The sequence below is a fragment of the Rhinoraja longicauda genome, chromosome 29 (assembly GCF_053455715.1).
Source record: "Rhinoraja longicauda isolate Sanriku21f chromosome 29, sRhiLon1.1, whole genome shotgun sequence".
NCBI lineage: Eukaryota > Metazoa > Chordata > Chondrichthyes > Rajiformes > Arhynchobatidae > Rhinoraja > Rhinoraja longicauda.
The window spans coordinates 4297225-4316664 of NC_135981.1; the positions used below are offsets into that span (position 1 = coordinate 4297225).

Below are 19440 nucleotides of genomic sequence, written 5' to 3' on the forward strand. Positions count from 1 at the left end.
TCTTTTCTTTCCAGCCTTCAACTTTTTAGTTGTTAATCTTTTCCACTTCTTTATCCCAAAGTTAAATTTAAATAGAAATATACAGAATACAAATCGAAAGTGTGGCACAGTGGTAGAGTTGTTGCCTTATAGCGCCAAAGACCCAAGTTCGATCCTGGCTACCGCTGCTGTCTGTACGGAGTTTGTACGTCCTCCTCTTGACCCTGTGGGTTTTGTCTGGGTGCTCCGGTTTCCTCCCACACTCCAAAGACGTGCAGGTTTGTAGGTTAATTGGCGTTGGTAAAAGATTTTACATTGTCCCCAGTGTGGAGGATAGTCGGCATGGAATCGGTGGGCCGAAGGGCCTGTTTCCACACTATGTCTCTAAACTTAAAGCATGGCAAGTACTGGCTCGAAGGGCCAAATGGCCTCCTCCTGCACCTATTTTCTATGTTTTATTTTCTAAGTGATGGGTGGATACAGGTGGGGGGAGGGGGTGAGGTTGGGATTGATTCACAGGTGGGTAGATTGAGTGACAAAAGCTAGAGGTAAGAAGGAGACAAAATGGCGTCAGATGAGGAGCGGAGTGAAATGCAAAGCCAGAAGGGGGGACGTGGGTGGTAGGGGACAAGGGGGAGGGGAATTTCTCCACTACAAGAGTAATTTAGCAGTGACCAAGAAATCTCTTATCCCATCAGCATGGTAACTCAACCTTCATCACTTCTCCTCGGAACAGCCATTATCTCCAACTTACAGTTCACAGCTGCTCTTGGATAGAATTACAGCACAGAAACATGCTCTTTGATATGACTGGACTCGTGCCAGGGTTTGTTCACCACATTAAAGTCCTTCGTCCCCATTTCATCTAAACTGAAAGTTGATTGAACATTTATTCATCCGGTTAGAACGTCCCACAACGATTCACAAGGACATTTCCTTGATTATTTTGCTAATCATTAAGGGCTTCGCGGTGGTGCAGGGGTAGAGTTGCTGCCTTACAGTACATACAGCGCCAGAGTCCTGGGTTCGGTTCTAGTCTACGGGTGCGGTCTTAACGGAGTTTATGCGTTCTCCCCGTGACCTGCGTGGGTTTTCCCTGAGATCTCCGGTTTCCTCCCACGCTCCAAAGACGTACAGGTTTTGCAGGTTAATTGGCTTGGTATGTATGTAAAATTGTCCCTAGTGTGTGTAGGGTGGTGTTAGTGCACGGGGATCGCTGGTCGGTGCGGACTCGGTGGGCCGAAAGGCCTGTTTCTGCGCTGTATCTCTAAACTAGACTCGAGCTGATGCTGGTTTAAATCGAAGATAGACACTAAATGCTGGAGTGACTCAGTGGGACAGGAAGCCGCTGAGTCTGAAGAAGGGTCTCGACCCGGAACGTCACCATGCCTTCTCCCCAGAGACGCTGCCTGTCCCGCTGAGTTACTCCAGCCTTTTGTGTCTATGTCAAGTTTAAACCAGCGTCTGCAGTTCCTTTCTACGCTAAACTAAACTGGGCCCATGCCAGTGTCTGTGCTCCACATTGAAGTCCTCCATCACACTAACCCTAAAGTGCACACGCCACACACCAACTTGCGTTTGTAGATCATTTTATTAAAAGCGGTTAAAATGTCCCACGCCATTTCACAATGGGGTCGCCAACTTCCTCGCTCCCAAATACGGGACAAAGGGTGACGAGATCTGGGTGTCCTAGTGCATCAGTCACTGAAAGGAAGCATGCAGGTACAGCAGGCAGTGAAGAAAGCCAATGGAATGGCCTTCATAACAAGAGGAGTTGAGTATAGGAGCTTCTACAGTTGTACAGGGCCCTAGTGAGACCGCACCTGGAGTACTGTGTGCAGTTTTGTTCTCCAAATTTGAGGAAGGATATTCTTGCTATTGAGGACGTGCAGCGTAGGTTCACTAGGTTAATTCCCGGAATGGCGGGACTGTCATATGTTGAAAGACTGGAGCGACTAGGCTTGTATTCGCTGGAATTTAGAAGGATGAGAGGGGATCTTATCGAAACATATAAGATTATTAAGGGGTTGGACACGTTAGAGGCAGGAAACATGTTCCCAATGTTGGGGGGGTCCAGAACCAGGGGCCACAGTTTAAGAATAAGGGGTAGGCCATTTAGAACGGAGATGAGGAAAAACTTTTTCAGTCAGAGAGTTGTGAATCTGTGGAATTCTCTGCCTCAGAAGGCAGTGGAGGCCAATTCTCTGAATGCATTCAAGAGAGAGCTAGATAGAGCTCTTAAGGCTAGCGGAGTCAGGGGGTATGGGGAGAAGGCAGGAACGGGGTACTGATTGAGAATGATCACATTGAATGGTGGTGCTGGCTCGAAGGGCCGAATGGCCTACTCCTGCACCTATTGTCTATTGACGTCACCCGCCCAGCGCCCCACGTGACCTCACGCAGCCAGCGGCCACGTGCTCCCGCTCCACCAATGGCTGCCGCCATTGGTGGAGCGGGAGCACGTGGGCCGCTGGCTGGGTGAGGTCACGTGGGCGCTGGCTGGGCGAGGTCACGTGGGCGCTGGCTGGGTGAGGTCACGTGGCGCGCCGGGCATGTGACATCATCGTTTGTCCCTTATTTGGGAGCGAGGAAGTTGGCGACCCTACCAATACGGGACAAGGTCGGTCCCGTACGGGACAAACTAATTTAGCCCAAAATACGGGATTCCCGGCTAATACGGGGGACCCTATTTCACAAGGACAAGAGTCAGGCTAGAACCAGACTGAGTTCTCAGCTTGTTTTGCACGCGCAGCGTTAGGAAGAGATGGAAGGTTTGTATGGCACAGCGTTCCACACTCTTATTAAAGGTCGCAGCGACTTTGCACGCGGGCGGATGTAGTGGCATTTAGATTTATCAGCACAGGGAACAGAAAGTTAGCATAATGATGATGTTTTATTCATTTCTAACCTGCACAAGAGCACACGGGCCTCGAGAACAGGGGAGGCCTACCTCGATAAATAATTCATGATATGACTTTGACTGGTGCTGGAATTTCCAGTTGCTTGGGTTCAGCAACAATACACGCTGGCCCGCACTGATCAAGAATGGTCCCTTTTATGTCCCACGGTACCTATGGGAATATTCGGGCTTTTATTCACATAAATCGACACTCTACCTGATCTCTCAGTTTGCCAAGACACTTTAATTCCCCTTCCCACTGCCCTTTCTGTCCTGGGCCTCCTTCACTGTCAGAGTGAGGCCTAGCGCAAAGTGGAGGAATAGCGGCTTATATTTTGCTTGGGCAGCTTACACCAGCAACAATATGATTATTGATCTCTCTAACTTCATAACCCTTGTATCCCCTCTTCCCTCCACCCCTCCCCCTGCCCAGTCGTACTAGCTCCAGAGTCGTCTCATTGTCTGTGACTCGTTGTCACCTAACTCACAGCTGTCAATGGCCTGTCACCTTTATCATCATTACTTTTGTGCACATCTTTCACTCATTTGTCGTGTATCCGTCTATATCTCTTCGTTTCCCTTTCCCCCGACTCTCTGTCTGAAGAAGGATCTTGATTTAGAATTTTTTAGATTTAGAGATACAGCGTGGAAACAGGCCCTTCGGCCCATCGGGTCCGCGCCGCCCAGCGATCCCCGCACACTAACACTATCCTACACAAACTAGGGACAATTTTTACATTTACCCAGTCAATTAAACTACATACCTGTACGTCTTTGGAGTGTGGGAGGAAACCAAAGATCTCGGAGAAAACCCACGCAGGTCACGGGGAGAAAGTACAAACTCTGTACAGACGGCGCCCGTAGTCAGGATCGAACCTGAGTCTCCGGCGCTGCATTTGCTGGAAGGCAGCAACTCTAGAGCTGCGAAAAAGTCACCTATTCTTTATCAGTGACTACCAGAAAGTCACCTATTCTTTTTCTCCAGAGATGCTGCCTGTCCCGCTGAGTTACTCCAGCTTTTTGTGTCTATCTTTGGTTTAAACCAGCATCTGCTGTTCCTTCCTACACACACTATTCCTTGTCATATAAGCGTATATCGCTGCCATCTTAGTCATAGAATCATAAAGCTATAGAGCATGGAAACAGGCCCTTCGCCACAACTTGTCCATGCTGACCAAGTTGGCATATTGGGCTAGTTCCGTTTGCCCGCTTTTGGCCCATATCCTGCCAAACACTTTCTAACCACGTATCTGTCCGAATGTTTAGTTTTAGTTCAGTTTGATGTAGAGATACAGCATGGAAATAGACCCTTTGGCCCACCGAGTCCACACTGACCAACGACCCCCGTACACTACCACTGTCCTACACACTCGGGACCATTTACTATTCAACAGTTCAACAGTTCAACAGAGCTTTATTTGTCATTCGGTACCAAGGTACCGAACGAAACTACATAGTCACACAAAAAAAAAGCACACAAGAAACATGACCCCAACACAAACGTCCATCACAGTCACTCCAAACACCCCTTCACTGTGAAGGAGGCAACAAAACTTCCACTCTCTTCCCCACGCCCACGGACAGACAGCTTGTCCCCGACCGACCCGCACAGTCCCCGCAAGGTTTTTACGGAAGCCAATTAACCTGCAAACGCACGCGTCTTTGGAATGTGGAAGGAAATCGGAGCTCCCGGAGAAAACCCACACGAGTCAGTGGGAGAACGTACAAACTTCATACCGACAGTACCCATAGTCTGGATCAAAACAGAGTCTCTGGCGCTGTAAGGCAGCAACTCGACCTCTGTGCAGGGTGCCAACTATCTCACTCCCAAATACGGGACAAGGTGACGTCACCGCCCCGCGCCCCACGTGACCTCACCCAGCCAGCGGCCACCTGCTCCCGCCCCACCAATGGCGGCCGCCTGGGCCGGGAGGTGGGTTGCTACGCAGCCTCCGATCGGCAAACACACTCCTACACTGTCCCGGCCTACAGCGGCCCCCCGGGCCTAATACTGGACGAGGGTGGTCCCGTACGGGAAAAAACAATTTAGCCCAAAATACGGGATGTCCCGGCTAATACGGGACAGTTGGCAACTCTACCTCTGCGCCACCCTTAAGTCATAATAGTACCCACTTCTACAGCTTCCTCTGGCAGCTCATTCCAGATATGGACAAGAAAAAAATGACTTAAAGCTTCCTCTGAAGATCAGTCTGAACAAAGGTCTCGACCCAAAACGTCGCCCATTCCTTCTCTCCCGAGATGCTGCCTGACCTGCTGAGTTACTCCAGCATTTTGTGAATAAATACTTTCGATTTGTACCAGCATCTGCAGTTATTTTCTTATATTATATAAAGCTTCCTCTTAATCTGCCTCCCTCTCATCTTAAGCCTGTGGCCTCTCATTTTGGAACCAATCTACCCTGCAAAAAACTGTGAGTGTTCACTTTATGTATGTCCCTCGTGATCTTGTACACCTCAATAAGGTATCCTACTCTCGATCTCCTACGCTCAAGAGAAGAACATTGTAAACTATCCACCCTCTGGCTATGACTGAAGCCTGCAAGTCCTGACCAGCATCCTCTGTCCTGTCCTGTCCCATACCCGTGTGATTTGTGCGGGTGAGTAACATCAACATCATCATCGTACAAACACACAGGGCTAATCTCACCTGGCGAGGTGGTGTTGTAGACAGTGAATGATGAACAGGGCAGCCATTACAATGCACCATTCCCTTGTGGATGGTCTTGTTGATCGTTTGCAGTGTGGGAGGAAACCCACGCGGGTCACGGGGAGAACGTACAAACTCCGTACAGGCAGCACCCGCAGCCAGGATTGGACCCGGGTCTCTGGCGCTGTGAGGCAGCAACTCTACCGCTGCGCCACCGTGCCACCTCTTTGGGGTCTTTACTCCTCCCTGACCCCTCTTTTCCATCTCCCCCCGCCCTCTCCACACTCCGATCACGCAGAAGAAGCATCGTGACTCCAAACGTCGCCTGTCCATCCTCTCCAGTGATGTGGTTTCTATCTTGCTGGGTTATCTGCATCTTGTCAAACCACAGGCAAAGGCAAGAGTGTATAAATATAACATGTGCGTGTGAGTCACTACCTGTTACACACACGGCTGTAACTCACGTACATTTTGCCGACAGTTCAGTGTCTTGTACGTTATGTTAGAGGCTTTGCAGGGGATTGACAGCAGGACTGGCAGATCTATAATAAAGAGTTCTTCCTCTATCATGTTTCTGCACACTGTCAACGGCTCGATTGCAATCGTGTATTGTCTTTCCGCTGCCCGGTTAGCACGCAACAAAGGCTTTTCACTGTACCTCGGCAGACGTGACTGTAAACTAGACTCTTGAGAACCTTGTCATAGAACTTGGAACAGTACAGCACAGGAACAGGCCCTTCGGCCCACATTGTGCTGAACATGAAGCCAAGTTAGACTAATCTCCTCTACCCTGCGTCTGATCTATATCCCTCCATTCCCTGCATACCCATGTGCCTCTCTGACAAAGTCACAAATACCGCTATCGTGCCTGCCTCCACTACGACTCCCAGCAAACGCTCACCACTCTCTGTGCTAATAAAAAACTTGCCCTGCGCACCTCTTAAACTTTGCCCCTTTCACTTACAGCTATGCCCTTTAGTCTTTGATATTGGTCTCCTGGGATGAATGGTTTTATTGTCTACCCTATCTATAACATATATATAACATATAACAACTACAGCATGGAAACAGGCCTGTCCGGCCCTACCAGTCCACGCCGACCATTCTCCCTGACCTAGTCTCATCTACCTGCACTCAGACCATAACCCTCCAATCCCCTCCTATCCATATACCTATCCAATTTACTCTTAAATAATAAAATCGAGCCAGCCTCCACCACTTCCACCGGAAGCCCATTCCATACAGCCACAACCCTCTGAGTAAAGAAGTTCCCCCTCATGTTACCCCTAAACCTTTGTCCCTCAATTCTGAAGCTATGTCCCCTTGTTGGAATCTTCCCCACTCTCAAAGGGAAAAGCCTACCCACGTCAACTCTGTCCATCCCTCTCAAAATTTAAAAAACCTCTATGGCTCTCATCAGTTCATATCGTTCTATCAGTTCTTCCCTCAATGTCTGTGAAGTCACATTGGGTGGCACGGTGGCGCTGGGGTAGAGTTACTGCCTTACAGCACCAGAGACCACTAGTTCCATCCTGACTACGGGTGCTGTCTGTACGGAGTTTGCACGTTCTCCCCGTGACCTTTGTGAGTTTTCTCCAGTCCCCCCCCCACACTCCAAAGCCGAACGAGTTTGTAGGTTAATTAGCTTGCTTTAATTGTATAAAAGTAAAATTGTCCCTAGTGTGTGTAGGGTGGTGTTAATGTACGGGGATCGATGGGCCGAAGGGCCTGTTTCTGCGCTGTATCTCTAAACTAAACCAAACGAATCCCCCACCTCCCAGACGCAAGTCAAGGATTGTTCGAAAATATTCTTTGGTTTTATTTTCATTTTGAGTGCTTTTAATGGTGTTAAACTGACCAACTGCTTGGGTTGGATAGTATGCAAAGCTTTACACTGTAGCTCGGTACACGCGACACTAATAAACCTAGACCGGAAAAATATCACGAATGTGGGGTGGTGGAATAGAGACCTTTAGCCAGACAGTGGAAAACTATCTGACCTGATAACTCAAGAAAGTGTAGATGCTGGAATCTTGAGCCAAAATGAAAGATAGTGCTGGAGGAACTCAGTTGGTCACACAGCATCTGTGGAGGGAAATGAACAGTCGACATTTCGGGTTGGGACCTTTCCTCAGGCTGATGGCGATCTGATAACTGGCTGGGGAACGAAGGCAGAGGGGATGGATCCTTTGGGTGGCCAATGGGGGCTGGAGGAAGAGACACAGGGTGACCGATTATATGATTGGAAATTCCAGGAATAGACTACCTGAGAAGGTAGAAAACAAAATGCTGGAGTAAGTCAGCGGGTCAGGCAACATCTCTGGAGAACACGGATGGGCGATGTTTTGGGTCGGGACACTTCTTCGGGCTGATGGTAGTAGGGGGGAGAAAGCTGGAAAAGAAGTGGGGGGGGGCCTGGTAAGTGATAGGTGGAGTGTGTAGGAAGGAACTGCAGATGCTGGTTTACACTGAAGGTAGACATAAAATGCTGGAGTAACTCAGTGGGTCAAGCAGCATCTCTCCTTCTCTCTAGAGATTAGGGTTGCCAACTGTCCCTTATTAGCTGGGACATCCCGTCTTTTGGGCTAAATTGGTTTGTCCCGTACGGGACCGCCCTTGTCCCGTGTTAGGCCCAGACGGCACTGTAGGCCTGGACACTGTAGCCCTGGGGCCGCTGTAGGCCCGGGCGCCGCCTAACGGAGGTTGCATAGCAACCCGCTTCCCAGCCTGGGCGGCCGCCATTAGTGAAGCGGGAGCACGTGGCCGCTGGCTGGGTGAGGTCACGTGGGGTGCGGGGCGGTGACGTCACCTTGTCCCGTATTTGGGAGTGAGGAAGTTGGCAACCCTACCAGAGATGCTGCCTGACCCACTGAGTTACTCCAGCCTTTTGTGTCTTTCTTAAGTGATAGGTGGATATAGGTGAGGGGGGTTAATTAATTGGCAGATGGGTTGTCAAAGGCTAGAGATTAAAAGGGGGCAAAAGGATGAGAGATAAGGAGACCAACAGTTCCTTGTGTCTACCCAAGAAGGTGTCTACCTGCAGTTCAATTAGATGGAACAAAATTGGGAAATGGCTTTTTGTGGTGGGGGGGAAAGGGGGTTTCTTACAACGATCATTAACAACGTCCTTATTTTCTGTTCTTCTTTTAGTACTGGCATAAAGCATGCTTCCAATGTGAAACCTGCAAAATGACTTTAAACATGAAGAATTACAAAGGATACGATAAGAAGCCTTATTGCAATGCGTAAGTACCCATGCCCTCTGTCTGTCCTGTTGGTGCCTATGTTTACGAGCGAGTTGCACTCACCTGAGCCCACATGCCGACCCTGAACAGTTATTTGATCACTTGAGGTCGGGAGGTGCAGTGCACAAAATGGTGGTGAACCTGTGGAATGCATTGCCACAGAAGGCTGTGGAGGCCAGGTCAGTGGAGATAAGGTAGAGAACGCTGCTTAATTTTACGTCTGTGAATATGTCATTAAACTTGAACCCTGACATGGGAAATGGCAGATGGAGTGAAAGGTCAAACAATGTGCTCAGAAAGGTTGACAAGAATGATCCCAGGAATACGTAGGTTAACCTATGATGAGCGTTTGTCTGCACTGGGCCTGTACTTGCTGTAGTTTAGAAGAATGAGGGGGTGGACCTCATTGAAACGTACAGGTACAGTGAAAGGCCTGGATAGAGTGGATGTGGAGAGGATGTTTCCACTAGTGGGAGAGTCTAGGACCAGAGGTCACAGCCTCAGAATCAAAGGACGCTCCTTTAGGAAGGAGATGAGGAGGAAATTCTTTATTCTGTGGAATCTGGAGGTCATGGCCACAGAAGGCTGTGGAGGCTGTCAATGGATGTTTTAAGGCAGAGATGGATAGATTCTTGATTGGTACTGGTGTCAGGGGTTATGGGGGAAAGGCACGAGATTGGGGTTAGGAAGGGAGGTCGCTCAGCCATGATTGAAAGGCGGAGTATACTTGATGGGCCGAATGGCCTCATTCTACACCTACCACTTGTGTACTGATGCTTGGTGTGGTTGTGTTGGCTTGGCTTGGTGAATCGCACAGGCCTTTGTGCAGGAAGGTTGTCATGATACTCCGCTTGATGTGTTGGGCATGAGTTCGGTGGGTCGATCTTGGATCAAGCTTAAGATTAAAGCCCGACCTGACCTTAAACCAGTACCTGCCTTTGGCTCCATTGTGGCATGGGTCACCAGAAGGCTTTGGAAGGAAGGGCTGGTGACCTTGTTTGTGTTAGCCAACGATTGATCAATGGTAACTCAAATCTCACTGAACCTTAATTGATACACGTGACAATAAATTGATCTCGAAATCAATTAGAAGATACAGAATGGACCAGCCCTACGGCATCAAGGGCAGCATGGTGGCACGGCGGTAGAGTTGCTGCCTTACTGCAGAGTCTGTTCTCCACGCGACTGTGTGGGCTTTCTCTGGGTGGTCTGGATTCCTTTCACACTTTTGACCTGTGGTTTCTCCAGCATTTTCTGCTTTTGTTTCGCGTTTTCAGCAGTTTGTTTTGATTTTCGTTTATTGGCGATTGATCTATTTGGTTGGAGGGCATGTCTTCTATTTCCAACAGGCCTCGGCATTCACTGTTCGATGTTTCTGAGGGATATTATTTTCCCTGAGTAATTTTCTTCTCTCGTGCTGTTTATCCGTTGATGGTGCAGAGGAAATGTTTTGTTTCAATTACATCTGACCTTTTTATCACCTAATAATCTCTGCATATTTTTCAAAGCAGGGAGTGACTATGATCCTGAATACACTCCCTGCTGGAAGCAGCTACATCAGGAATTTGCAAAACATAATTCAAAAAGCGAGGAGATAAGCACAAAAATGCTGGAATAACTCAGCGAGGTGGGGCAGCATCTCTGGAGAGAAGGAATGGGTGACATTTCGGGCCGAGACCTGTCTAAGATTGGGCACAGGGATCTGCCATTACGGGCCTGGGTAGAGTGGATGTGGAGAGGATGTTTCCATGAGTGGGAGAGTCTAGGACTGGAGGCCATAGCCTCGGAGCCGAATGATGCCATTTGGCCCATCGAGTCTACTCTGTCATTCAATCATGGCTGATCTATCTCTCCCTCCTAACCCCATTCTCCTGCCTTCTCCCCATAACCCCTGACACCCGTACTGATCAAGAATCTGTCAATCTCCACCTTAAAAATATCCGTTGACTTGGCCTCCACGGCCGGCAGTCTATGGCAATGAATTCCACAGATTCGCCACCCTCTGCCTAAAGAAGGGTGTCTGGCAGCTACACGTTGGCAGTTCGTTCCATTCACCCACCGTCCTTTGTGTAAAAAAAAAAAGTTGCCTCTTGGGTTCCAATAAACTCTTTCCTCGCTCACCTTAAACCTATTCCCTCTGGTTCATGATTGCTCTGGGTAAAAGATCCTGCATTTACCCGATCTATTCCTCTCATGATTTTATACTCCTCTAAAACATCACCCTTCATTAGGGTTGCCAACTGTCCCGTATTAGCCGGGACATCCCGTATTTTGGGCTAAATTGGTTTGTCCCGTACGGGACCGCCCTTGTCCTGTATTAGGCCCGGAGGGGGGGGGGGGAGGGGCTGTAGGCCCAGGGGGCGCTGTAGGTCCGGACAGTGTAGTAGGAAAAAAACTGCAGATCTGGTTAAAATCTGTGTGTACCTTCTGGGCAGTGTTGGTCCGGAGGCCCGGGAGCCGCCTAACGGAGGTTGCGTGGCAACCCGCTTCCCAACCTGGGTGGCCGCCATTGGTGGAGCGGGAGCACATGGCCACTGGCTGGGTGAGGTCACGTGGGGCGCGGAGCGGTGACGTCTCCTTGTCCCTTATTTGGGGGTGAGATAGTTGGCACCCCCTAAAGACTGGAGCGGCCAGGCTTGTATACACTGGAATTTAGGGGATCTTATTGAAACATATAAGATTATTAAGGGGTTGGACACGTTAGAGGCAGGAAACATGTTCCCAATGTTGGGGGAGTCCAGAACCAGGGGCCACCACAGTTTAAGAATAAGGGGCAGGCCATTTAGAACGGAGATGAGGAAAAACCTTTTCACTCAGAGCGTTGTAAATCTGTGGAATTCTCTGCCTCAGAAGGCAGTGGAGGCCAATTCTCTGAATGCATTCAAGAGAGAGCTAGATAGAGCTCTTAAGGATAGCGGAGTCAGGAGGTATGGGGAGAAGGCAGGAACGGGGTACTGATTGGGAATGATCAGCCATGATCACATTGAATGGTGTTGCTGGCTCCAAGGGCCGAATGGTCTACCCATGCACCTATTGTCTATTGCCTACCCATCACCCTCCTGTGCACCAAGGAATAAAGCCCCAGCCTGCTCATCTCTCCCTACAACTCGGGCCCATCGAGTTCTGGCAGCATCCTCGGAAGTCTTCTCAGCGCCCTTGTCAGATTAACGACATCAGTCCTTAAAAAAAAAAGGGTGACCAAAGCATAAGGCAGTTTTGTCAGGGGGCAGTGTCTGAACGACAAGACCTGATGTAGACATCCAACCAGAGGACGAAGCCCTCCATGTATCTGTCTGACCCTCGACTTGTGATCAACGTGGGTTACCGCCCCCCCCCCCCCCCAGTGTGGCTGGTAATGGGGATTAGGGGGCATTGGCTGTAAGGAGAGGTTGGACAAAGTTAGAAAGACACAAAACGCCGGAGTAACTCAGCGGGACAGGCAGCATCTCTGGAGAGAAGGAACGGGTGACGTTTCGGGTCGAGACCCTTCTTCAGACCGATGGTTTTCACTGGAATGCTGGAGATTGTGGGGTGAGCTGCTGGAAGTGTATAAAATTATGGGGGGGGGGGGCAGAGATAGGGTCAACAGTCAGAACCTAGTTTCCCAAGGTGGAAATGTCCAAGGCACATCTTTAAGATGAGAGCGGGCAACGTTTAAAGGAGATATGCGAGGCAAGGTTTTTATTTAATACACGGAGGGTGGTGGGTATCTGGAATGGGCTGCCAGGATTGGTGGTAGAAGCAGATACAACAGCAGCATTTAAGAGGCTATTGGATAGGCACATGGATACACTGGGAACGGAGGGATATGGGATATGCAGGCAGATATGGGATATGCAGGCAGATATGGGATATGCAGGCAGATATGGGATATGCTGGCAGATATGGGATATGCAGGCAGATATGGGATATGCAGGCAGATATGGGATATGCAGGCAGATATGGGATATCATCATCATATCATATATATACAGCCGGAAACAGGCCTTTTCGGCCCTCCAAGTCCGTGCCGCCCAGTGATCCCCGCACATTAACACTATCCTACACCCACTAGGGACAATTTTTACATTTACCCAGCCAATTAACCTACATACCTGTACATCTTTGGAGTGTGGGAGGAAACCGAAGATCTCGGAGAAAACCCACGCAGGTCACGGGGAGAACGTACAAACTCCTTACAGTGCAGCACCCGTAGTCAGGATCGAACCTGAGTCTCCGGCGCTGCATTCGCTGTAAAGCAGCAACTCTACCGCTGCGCTACCGTGCCGCCCATATGCAGGCAGATATGCCGGGGCCAATTAACCTGCAATCCCGCGCGTCTTTGGGATTTCGGGGAGAGAACCCACGCGGTCACGGGGAGAACGTGCAAACTCCACACAGACAGCACCCAAGGTCAGGATCGAACCCGGGTCTCTGGCGACGTGAGGCAGCGGCTCTATCTGCCGGGCTGCTGTTCTCACAATAAGATACTGGGTAGCTTCATCTGTTTACAGAGAGAAGCCAAGCCTCAAACACACTCTGGGCAAAGCTCTTTGCTTTAAGCACCTTATTACCTCCAGAAAGGCGAAAAATACAAAGAGAGGAGGGGGAATCAGTTGATCTTGTAGATTATGTACAAAGGATAATTTATCCTTGCCTTTGATAAGGACACTTTGAAAGATTAGTGCTTCCATGTTCTTCATCCTGACAATACTAATTATTCAGTTGTGGGGGAGTCGCTGATTTTTGTTTTTAGTTTAGTTTAGAGATACAGCGCGGAAACATGCCCTTCGGCCCACCGGGCCCGCGCCGACCAGCGATCCCCGCACACTAACACTATCCTACACACACTGGGGACAATCTTTACATTTATGCCAAGCCAATTAGCTTACAAACCTGTACGTCTTTGGAGTGTGGGAGGAAACCGAAGGTCTTGGAGAAAAACCCACGCAGGTCACGGGGAGAATGTACAAACTCCGTACAGACGGCACCCGTAGTCGGGATTGAACCCAGGTCTCCGGCGCTGTAAGGCGGCAACTCTACCGCTGCGCCACCGTGACCGCCCTTGGTTTTTAGGCGCACGTTAAAATTCTTTGCCATGAGTGTTTCGTTGCCAATGCAGGGAACAGTTTAATGAGCACTTTACGAGGCAGGTCTGAAGAAGGGTCTGAAGAAGGGTCTCGACCCGAAACGTCACCAATTCCTTCACTCCTGAGATGCTGCCTGACCCGCTGAGTTACTCCAGCATTTTGTGAAATAAATACCTTTTGATTTGTTCCAGCATCTGCAGTTATTTTCTTACTTTACAAGGAAGGCTCTGTTGAACGTTGGCTCCTGGTATCTGCAGCTTTTGCTCTGTAGTTTGTTGTAGTTTGTTTCCTGGCTGCTGCTGCTGCGGCTGCTGCTGCCAGGGGCCATATCAGCTGTCAGCACGGGCAGGTCCCCACAGGACAGCAACTCTTGTTTAGTTGGCATCCATCTGGAGTATCGAGAGACTTCGAATGAGCTCTTGGGGCTAACGGAATCAAGGGATATGGGGAGAAATCAGGAACGGGGTACTGACTTTGGATGATCAGCCATGATCCTATTGAATGGTAGTGCTGGCTCGAAGGGCCGAATGCCTTCAGCACCTATTTCCTATGTTTCTCATCCTCTGTCGGCAATGAATGACTCTACTGATGTGAAGATGTGAAGTCCAGCTTCAAGTTTCTGGGCACTCACATTTCGGAGGACCTAACATGGTCCAATAACACTGCTGCGCTGGTCAAGAAGGCACAGCAACGACTGTTCTACCTAAGAACACTGAAAAAGTCTGGTCTACCCCAACAGCTGCTGACGACCTTCTACCGCTGCACCATAGAGAGCATCCTAACACATGGCATCCCTGTGTGGTATCTCAGCTGCACGGAGGCAGAGAGGAAAGCTCTACAGCGGGTAGTCCATAGAGCTCAGAGGACCATCGGAACACAGCTACCAGCCTTGGAGGGCATCTACAACACAGAAAAGCCACCAGCATCCACAATTAGCCAATCAGATCAGTCTGAAGAAGGGTCTCGACACGAAACGTCGCCCATTCCTTCTCTCCTGAGATGCTGCCTGACCTGCTGAGTTACTCCGGCATTTTGTGAATAAATACCTTCGATTTGTACCAGCATCTGCAGTTATTTTCTTACACCAGCATCCACAAAGAACAGGGTACTGATTGAGAATGATCAGCCATGATCACATTGAATGGCGGTGCTGGCTCGAAGGGCCGAATGGCATCCTCCTGCACCTATTGTCTATTGTATATCTCTGGATAGAAGGAATGGGTGACCTTTTGGGTCGGGACCCTTCTTCAGACCCTCCTTCATGCGGAGATAAGATTGCAGTTCCTTCCCAAACAGGTTTGTTGGTTGGTTTCTAGATCCCTTTGATGGAGGGGAGGGAGGTCAGTATCTGTGATGAACCGATCGTGTCTACCCACTTTTTGGAATTTCCTTTTCTCCTGGGTGCACAGGTGGGTGATGGGTAGGCAATAGACAATAGGTGCATGGGTAGACCATTCGGCCCTTGGAGCCAGCAACACCATTCAATGTGATCATGGCTGATCATTCCCAATCAGTACCCCGTTCCTGCCTTCTCCCCATACCTCCTGACTCCGCTATCCTTAAGAGCTCTATCTAGCTCTCTCTTGAATGCATTCAGAGAATTGGCCTCCACCGCCTTCTGAGGCAGAGAATTCCACAGATTTACAACTCTCTGACTGGGAAAGGTTTTCCTCATCTCCGTTCTAAATGGCCTACCCCTTATTCTTAAACTCTGGCCCCTGGTTCTGGACTCCCCCAACATTGGGAACATGTTTCCTGCCTCTAACGTGTCCAACCCCTTAATAATCTTATACGTTTCGATAAGATCCCCTCTCATCCAAGCACCTCCAACAACACGGCTTGATGCCGAGTTTCATTGCGTGACGTGGGTTTAAGGTGAGGGGGGGAGGAAGATTCAATAGCAACATGAGGCGTAACTTTTTTTACGCAAATGTGGCGGGTATATAGAACCCGGTGGAGGTCGTTGAGGTAGGCACTATCATAACGTTTAATAGACATTTGGACAGGTACATGGATTGGATAGGTTTCGAGGGAGTGTGGGCTGATGGGACTAGTGCATGTTGGTCAGCGTGGGCAAATTGGGTCGAAGGGCCTGTTTCCATGATCACAATGAATGGCGGGGCTGGCTAGAAGGGCCAAATGGCCTCCTCCTGCACCTATTTTCTTTGTTTCCATGCTCTATGTCTCTACGACTCCATGGAAGTTCAGCTGAGGTTAGGGATTTGTTCAACGTGCATTTATGTAACAGTTTACTTGGCTTCAGTACTTGCTAACTAAAGCTCGTTTGGAAGTGGGTCGCTGTTGTAAAGTAGGAAGGAGCCAGATCCCAGAATGGGCGGGTTATTTTTCTCTTTAAGTGCTTTAAAGGATAAGTGTTGGGCAAGATGGCGAGGATATCTGGCTGGCCTTCATGGGATCTTGAAACGTGGCCCAGAGCAGCTGGTGCCTTGCTTTGATCTTTTATCCAAAGGCAGCAACTCCAGCAATGCCTTTAGACTTTAGAGATACAGTCTGGAAACAGGCCCTTCGGCCCACCAAGTCTATGCTGACTAGTGTAATAAAATAACTGCAGATGCTGGTACAAATGGAAGGTATTTATTCACAAAATGCTGGAGTAACTCAGCGGGTCAGGCAGCATCTCAGGAGAGAAGGAATGGGCGACGTTTTGGGTCGAGACCCTTCTTCAGTCTGAAGAAGGGTCTCGACCCAAAACGTCACCCATTCCTTCTCTCCTGTGATGCTGCCTGACTGAGCTGACCAGTGATCAATCTACACTAGCACTATCCTACACACACGAGGGACAATTTACAATTTTTACCAAAGCCAATTAACCTACAAACCTGCACGTCTTTGGAGTGTGGGAAGAAACCCGAGCCCCCGGAGAAAACCCACAGGGTCTATCCGTTCTATTCTTCTCATGATTCTCTGAGATTGTGTCTAAGTTCAAGATGTTGTGTGTATCTTTGGTGTAAACCAGCATCTGCAGTTCTTTCCTACACGTTAAAACTAAACTAGGTGCCTGGAGAAGGGTCTTGAGCCCGAAACGTCGCCCATTCCTTCTCTCCAGAGATGCTGTCTGTCCCACCGAGTTACTCCAGCTTTTTTGTGTCTGTCTTCAGTGTCGGGTTTACTTGGCTGGCACTGGTTTGAAGTATTGTAAGCAGTTTACAATGTGAAAGGCTGTAGGTATTTGCATGAATGGGGCGGATGCACCGAAGTCGGGCAGGTCTGTGCAGTCACGTTCCCTGGCATAGGGTTGCCAACTGTCCCGTATTAGCCGTGACATCCCGTATTTTGGGCTAAATTGGTTTGTCCTGCATGGGACCACCCTTGTCCCGTATTAGGCCCGGGGGGCGCAGTAGGCCCGGATGCTGTAGGTCCAGATAGTGTCGTCCCGACACTGTAGGCCCGGAGGTCTGGGCGCTGCCTAAGGGAGGTTGCTTAGCAACCCGCCTCCCAGCCCGGGCGGCAGCCATTGGTGGAGCGGGAACACGTGGCCGCTGGCTGGGTGAGGTCACGCGGGGCGCGGGGGCGGTGACGTCACCTTGTCCCTTATTTTGGAGTGAGATAGTTGGCAACTGCTAATGGAGGATGTAATGGGAGGTCAGCGTTAGAATGACCATTCTCCATCTGCAGGGATGTGTGTGGATCCAAGCAACAAGTCTTGATGCTAAGCCAACCTTGTACAATTTGTCTTTTGCCTTTCAGTTGAAGGTCTCTTCTTGTTTTAATTTTATGGGCCTAGTTCCTGGAAAGTGTCCTCACTGTTCTGTCGCTGATGGGTTGTTTCCAAAATGCACTTGGAGCTGTTATTCTCTGCTGTTGTTTGAGAGCTGTTTTGTGCCACATGATCGCAACATACAGCTGCTGGAACTCTGGCAAATCTCCCAAGGGGAATTTGAGATTGAGCAATGGTTTAGTTTTCGAAATGTGTGGGAGGGAACTGCAGATGGTGACTTAAACCAAAGATAGACCAAAAACGCTGGAGTAACTCAGCGGGACAGGCAGCATCTCTGGACAGAAGGAATGGGTGACGTTTTTCGGGTTGAGACCCTTCCTCAGAATCGACCCGAAACGCCACCCATTCCTTCTCTCCAGAGATGCTGCCTGTCCCGCTGAGTGACTCTGGCATTTTGTGTCTATAATAATGGTTTAGTTTAGTTTATTGTCGTGCGTATCGAGGTACAGTGAAAAGCTTTTGTTGCCTGCTATCCAGTCAGCGGAAAGACAATACATGATTACTATCAAGCCATTTACGGAGTATTAGAAACATAGAAAATAGGTGCAGGAGGAGGCCATTTGGCCATTTGAGCCAGCACTGTGATCATGGCTGATCATCCACAATCTGTGCCTGCCTTCACCCCATATCCCTTGATTCCGATATCCCATGGAACTCCACCTAACTCTCTTTTGAATTCATCCAGTGAATTGGCCTCCACTGCCCTCTGTGGCAGAGAATTCCACAGATTCACAACTCTCTGGGTGAAAAAGGTATCTTCACACCTCAGTTTTAAATGGCCTTCCCTTTATTCTCAGACTGCCCGAACTGCAAAGTGCTGAGTAACCCGTCCACCCCTTGGTCTTTGTTGCCTGACCGTGATGTGATTTGGGGGCTGGCCGCTGGAGCAGGGGGAATGACTGACTGGCGGACGCGGTCAATGTCCCAATGGAAATGATCCAGGCCGGGAAGAATGTGTTTTTTGCGTTTGTCCAGCGTTCAGTCCCCTCGCTCCCCCTCCTGCACCGTACTTTCGGGAATAGTGGGGTGGGGTGGGGGGGGGGGGGGGGGGGGGGGGGGAACGAAACGGCCACATCAATGCACTGGGACTTTCCTGTCACGTGATACGAGACCAAGAGCTGCAACAATAAAAGCCTCGGATTTTTGCCTGAGGCTTCGGTACCTATTTATAGCTGGCCTGGGAGAAACCCAAATGTGTTTTAAATAATTAGCCAAGGAGGCGAGGGGAAAGCTACTGAAATGGAGAAGCTTGGTTCTATTTCTATTTCCTAAACCTATTTCTACTCCCTAGCGTTTGAAGCCCTCTGAGGGGGCGCTGTGAACTGTTTATGTATGTGCTGTTCTGTTTGTGTGCCATTGTATGTTCCTGGGTTGGCAGGACTTTCATATGAAGAAAGACTGGATAGACTCGGCTTGCACTCGCTGGAATTTAGAAGATTGAGGGGGGATCTTATAGAAACTTACAAAATTCTTAAGGGGTTGGACAGGCTAGATGCAGGAAGATTGTTCCCGATGTTGGGGAAGTCCAGAACAAGGGGTCACAGTTTAAGGATAAGGGGGAAGTCTTTTAGGACCGAGATGAGAAAGTTTTTTTTCACACAGAGAGTGGTGAATCTGTGGAATTCTCTGCCACAGAAGGTAGTTGAGGCCATTTCATTGGCCATATTTAAGAGGGAGTTAGATGTGGCCCTTGTGGCTAAAGGGATCAATGGGTATGGAGAGAAGGCAGGTACGGGATAATGAGTTGGATGATCAGCCATGATCATATTGAATGGCGGTGTAGGCTCGAAGGGCCGAATGGCCTACTCCTGCACCTATTTTCTATGTTTCTATGTTTCTATG

General features: G+C 49.4%; 1 protein-coding gene across 1 annotated transcript in view; it reads left to right on the plus strand.

Moving 5' to 3' along the window:
* Positions 1-19440, plus strand: part of lasp1 (LIM and SH3 protein 1) — a 116001-nt gene that overhangs the window by 30184 nt on the left and 66377 nt on the right. The window contains exon 2 of the mRNA XM_078424944.1: positions 8696-8790. Coding sequence (XP_078281070.1) covers positions 8696-8790 — 95 coding nt within the window. The remainder of the gene's footprint in view (positions 1-8695; positions 8791-19440) is intronic.